This window comes from Carya illinoinensis, chromosome 14 (genome assembly GCF_018687715.1).
Source record: "Carya illinoinensis cultivar Pawnee chromosome 14, C.illinoinensisPawnee_v1, whole genome shotgun sequence".
Taxonomy (NCBI): domain Eukaryota; kingdom Viridiplantae; phylum Streptophyta; class Magnoliopsida; order Fagales; family Juglandaceae; genus Carya; species Carya illinoinensis.
This window is the reverse complement of record NC_056765.1, coordinates 15,432,680-15,437,869: the sequence shown is the minus strand read 5'-3', so window position 1 is coordinate 15,437,869 and position 5,190 is coordinate 15,432,680. Positions and strand designations below refer to the sequence as shown.

Sequence of the window (5,190 nt, the reverse complement as noted above, 5' to 3'; positions counted from 1 at the left end):
CCTCTTGATGAATACTCTCTAATGAATTAAAGGTAACCCCATTCAAAGACCTCATTTCCACCACTCGTTTACGCCTTTTATTGGCCAGGCAGGGATGGAAAAAATTTATGTTACGATCACCTTCCATTTGCCACTTTAACTTAGACATTTGGGCCAATCTGGTATCTTCACGGTGGATCCAATTTTCCAGTTCTACAAATGAGAAAAGAAGATCCCTCTTCGTCGCTTCATCCCAGCTGTGATGCAGTTTATTTTCAATCTCCTCAATGTGACTCTCAAGAAGATTAATATGCGTAGTGGTATGACCGAAAACCTATTTGTTCCATTCACACAAAGAAAATTTAGTTTTCTTCAACTTTGCCGCCAACTTAGTAAGTCCCAGGACAACAACCGACCTAGACCAAGCCTGCTGAACACACTCTAGGAATTATGGATGGTCCACCCACATTTGTTGAAAACAAAAAGGTGAGGGGCCATAAGAAAAATGATCCATCTTAAATTCAATAACCATAGGAGAGTGGTTAGACATAGTGCGTGGAAGATAGGAACAGACAGCATGCGGAAATGAAGAAAAAAAAACACTATCTAAATCCTGGATTAACGATCACACTCTTTGAGAGACAATATGAAAATTCTCCAAGGAATCTTCTCACCAAAATATGTACTGAAAGTGTTGCAGAAAAATATCCAAAACTGAATCTCGATAGATCCAAACTAGTAGGATCTTTTAAATAAAAAATCTTAAAGCTGTTTAAATTTGTTGATGGTGTGGGAATTTGGAAAAATTGTAATAATAAATTGTTTATGGTGTTAAGAGGGACTCTTCTGACGGATGCTGACACTTGATACTAAATATTCTCAGTAGTAGTAGTTTTCCATTCAAACTATTCTCTGGATAATTACAAAATCCTTAGAACTTGATTTTCACATTCTTGACTAATCTAAAACACTTGCTATTAACTTTTTAATAAACTCAAAATATTTATAGATAAATTAAAAATATTTTACATTCATCTAAATTACAAAATCAAATATAAGATAAGAAAAAAGCTAAACTAAGTCGCCTAGTGTAAGTGCAGGGGAAATGTGGCTGATGTGTAAAATGAAAATGCATCGTTTAGTGGAAAAAGTGGAAATGCACCGTTTGAAATTTCTCTCTCTCTCTCTCTCTCTCTCTCTCTCTCTCCCCCCCCCCCCCCCCCCCCCCCCCTCCCCCTCCTCCATTCAAGCTCTCATTCCCTACCTCTCAGCGTTTCTTCCCACTAAAGCCTCCCTTGAGTACTCCCTCCATTGAAGCCTCCCTCCATCATAATACGTGACAAGAACAACCCCACAAGCAAAAGTTGCAAGATTTTGAAATTTTGCTTCTCTCTTTTGAATAGATCATAAAGGGACCAACTTTAGATTTAAGAAAAAAGAAAAAAAAGTAAATAAATAAATAAATAAAATTGCAACTTGCTATTGCTTCCATCCAATTTAAGCTTGTATCTGTAGAACATTCCCATAGCTAGATAGATACATACAAAAATTTCATGAATAAATATGTGGATCATATGAAAACAACCTTGCCATTGATTCTCCCATTTCTTTGATTCATGCGTTCAAATGGAAAGAGAGATATCTTGTGAACAAATTTGGTCAGATCAAGGAGATTTTGGGCAGGACGACAAAGAGACAGGTTTTGAAACAAAGGATTCATCTTGATCATTTATAGCTCCAGTCTTCTTCTTTTGTGCAACCAAAACCAACGAGAAAATAATTTGTAATCCGATAACCCATCGAAGTATGCAGTGTCGCTCAATAAATATCTCGATGAAGCAGGAGGAGTACTGATTAAATCATCTTGTTTACCCCTAGATCTTCCGTATAATATTAGCTACCTATAGATTAGAGTTCTTGTTAATAAGATGATCATTCGGCGTGGTTATAGTATTTTTCTTCTTTTGATCACTTGTCTTGGAAGAGATTTTCGGGCGTTGGTCTCTTGACTTTGAAGAAGAAGTTTTCTTGATCTTTTGGTTTTGGAGCTGATGGTAAGGTTTGGGATTGATGGGTGGCAGCTAAGAAGTACATGGAACGGAGAGTGCTCTGGTGCTTCTTCTTCAATCTCTGATGATGAGGTTATGGCAGTCAATGGCCCTACCATCGAGTTTAAAGGTGGAAGAAGAGGAGGAGGAGGATGCTTGCTTCATGCTCAAACATATATTGTTGAGGCTTGGATATGCAAGATATCTCTTCTTTTCATCTTCTTGATAACGATAACACATAAGAGTGTTTTTCTTTATTTATTTATTTTAATATGGGTAGACGTGGCATTACAAGAATCAGCCGACACCTCACTACTTGAGCAACTCGACTGTACGTAGAAGAATTGATATGATAAATTCTATCGTCTTAACCAAACTCTTGTATCTACAAAAGGAATTAAAAGGAGTATCATTATTTAGTGTATTCTATCTAACCACCAAGGACTAGGGAATATTCAGCCCCAAACATTAGCTGGAATCCTAAAAAATCCACAAATGATGCAATAAAAACATAGATCTAGCTAAAATAAAGAAACCCAAATTGGTTAGCCATGGTTGATAATCAGTAAACTCAAATCTTGGCAAAATAAAGAAACCCAAATTGGTTAGCCATGGTTGATAATCAGTAAACTCAAATCTTGGCAAAATAAAGAAACCCATATCCTTAGATTTAGCCAAATAGCATCTAATTTTAGACATAGGCACAAAAATCTATATATATATATATAGAGAGAGAGAGAGAGAGATGGGGTAAACAGCAACGACAGAGCAAAGGGATGGCATTCAGCATCACAGTCTAGGGTTTTGAAGTTGAGAGATAGAGAGATAGGGCTGTCAAATGTCGAGAGAGAAAGAGACAAGAGAAACTAAAGCGAAATTAGAGATTCAAAATGAAAGTCCTCACCCCATCAACTTTCTTAGTATATGAAAACTCATCATCCATAAACTTCGTTTTTAAAGCTAAGTCTCCAATATCGCCAACAACAATGCTAAACTTCTACATGACTCCTTAGAGCTGCTATTGGTTATTATCCGAGTCATCTTGCTTGTCAAAACCCTAGAGGAGCAGCCAATTGATATTGCAATTTTTGGCACCCTTTGTTGCAAATTATCTGCAATACTAGAGGCACCTAATACGTAGAGATTGTGCCTCATTCTCTTTGTCTCCTCTGCTATAATCCCACAAGCAACCACCACGTAGTAAAATATCACAAAGAACATCAACCCAAGAGTGCTAATAAAAACACCTTCAACACCCATCTTTTCCAACACGTTTTCTGCAGAATTTAAATACCTAGTAGAAGCGAGTGCAACCAAAAGAGAATTACATACTTTAGGACCAATATTTGGAATCACTGAGCTTGCTTCATTAAATACTAAGAAGGCAGTGTGGGTCTTCTTTCCAATGTTATTGAAGTCTTTCGAGTGGAACTCATCCAATGCAACAATGTACAAGCCCCTAGTTTCTTGGCACATATGTTTGCATATAAAGAGTTTCATAGAGAGACCAATAGCTTAACAACTAATTTTTAACTTCTTGCACTTTTGGATAGTCTCCCTTATATCACTTGGATCACAGGTATTGAGAAAAGAGTATAAGACGAGAACTTTTCGATGATCATATGAAAGAATTTGTTTTAGATAGCCAAGAACAAGGTCTAAGGCATTCCGAAGGGAAGACTCACCAGAAGACTCTAGTTTACCCATCAAAGCTTCCACATGGGATTCAAGTCTACCACCAAGCTCTATTACATTGAACAGCCCATCTTTTACACTCACCAGACCAAGCTGCCTAAGTGGGTTCTGGTTAAAAAACTCTCTAATAAAAGCTTCAACAATTTTGAAACAATAACCAGTTGGCCTAGGAGAAAATCCGCATCTGTAGATTGACCCTTGTTATTCAGAAGGCTTTTTACAGTGACTTTGGTGGCATCAAGCAAGGCCATAAGGTAGACAATCCCGTAAACAATCCAAAAATCCTATCCACTATAATCTCCACCACAACTTCCACAAAGGGTTTTGTTATGCTCATCATCTTCTTCCTCATCAATCTCCTTAACAAGCTTAGGGTTGTTCTTAACTTGTCCATCAATTGATCTCTTTGTGCAAACCTGAGATTTGTTTCTGCTGTCCATGCTGGGCTTGTCTTTCATAGGCTTCCTCTCTGTCATAACTTCAAAAAAGATGGGCAAATCATTGATCAAGCTAAATAGATGCTTCCTTTCATTACAGTCAAGATGAGCTCCAAGATAGAAAGCTACAGAAAGCAACCAAAAATCATCTTGCATGGCAACCAACGGAAGCTGTTGAAAATAATAGATGAAGATCCTCCACCAACTCCTACGGTTCCTCCAAATAAGAACATTGTAGACAATTCTGTGATGTAGCAAAATAATTCTTCCTACTTGATGGTTGTTAGAATGAGCTCTAAATATATTCATTTTATTCTTTGCCTTTGTCTATAAATAGCAAAGTACAATGTATGTTTGAGATATGAAATATAGAATCTTCACTTTTTCCATCCTCTGCCATCTCTCTGTTATTCACCTTTCTGTTATACATTTCTTGGCTTCATTTGTATTATGGTACCAGAGCAATGACTAACGCCAACCCTATACCAAATTCTTCCAACCATGAAAATAATCCTCACAGCCCAGCTAGCCCCTATTTCATCCAACCCGGTGAAGGAGCTTCTTCTTTACTGGTTCCCAAATTAATAGGACATAATGGACATAATTGTAATTTCATCTTTATTTTTTACTTCTGTAATGTGGTAGCCGTATAGCATTTTTATTCCTTTAATATTCAGCTTGTATAAATAGTCTACTATACATGGACTTTATTCATTCAATACATTTTACACATTTTTCTCCCAGAAGCCTCTTCTTCTTTTCATCTTCTTGCTCTGCTAGGGTTTCTATTATCTTAGTGTATTCTACACTTTACATGGTATCATACGTTTTATATTCTTAAATCATTTTTTTCCATGGCTCCTGCTACTAAATTTGTTTCTGAGGATACAATTTCTCCCTATTTCCTTCATCCGAGCGACAGTCCTGGTGTCCTTTTGGTCACTCAGTGTGATGCCCCCATATCATCGAGACGTCCGGATGATGACATCACGGGTCACCACCCTAACGACGTGTGCCAAGTGTGTGCAAAA

At 37.2% G+C, this 5,190-nt stretch overlaps 1 protein-coding gene across 1 annotated transcript; it reads right to left on the bottom strand.

Annotated features, from left to right (window-relative positions):
* Window positions 1-4,006: 4,006 nt before the first annotated feature.
* LOC122293620 (PHD finger protein ALFIN-LIKE 1-like) lies at window positions 4,007-4,315 on the bottom strand. The gene has a single exon (XM_043102153.1). The coding sequence runs from the start codon at window positions 4,313-4,315 to the stop codon at window positions 4,007-4,009; it is 309 nt and encodes a 102-aa protein (XP_042958087.1).
* Window positions 4,316-5,190: the final 875 nt, after the last annotated feature.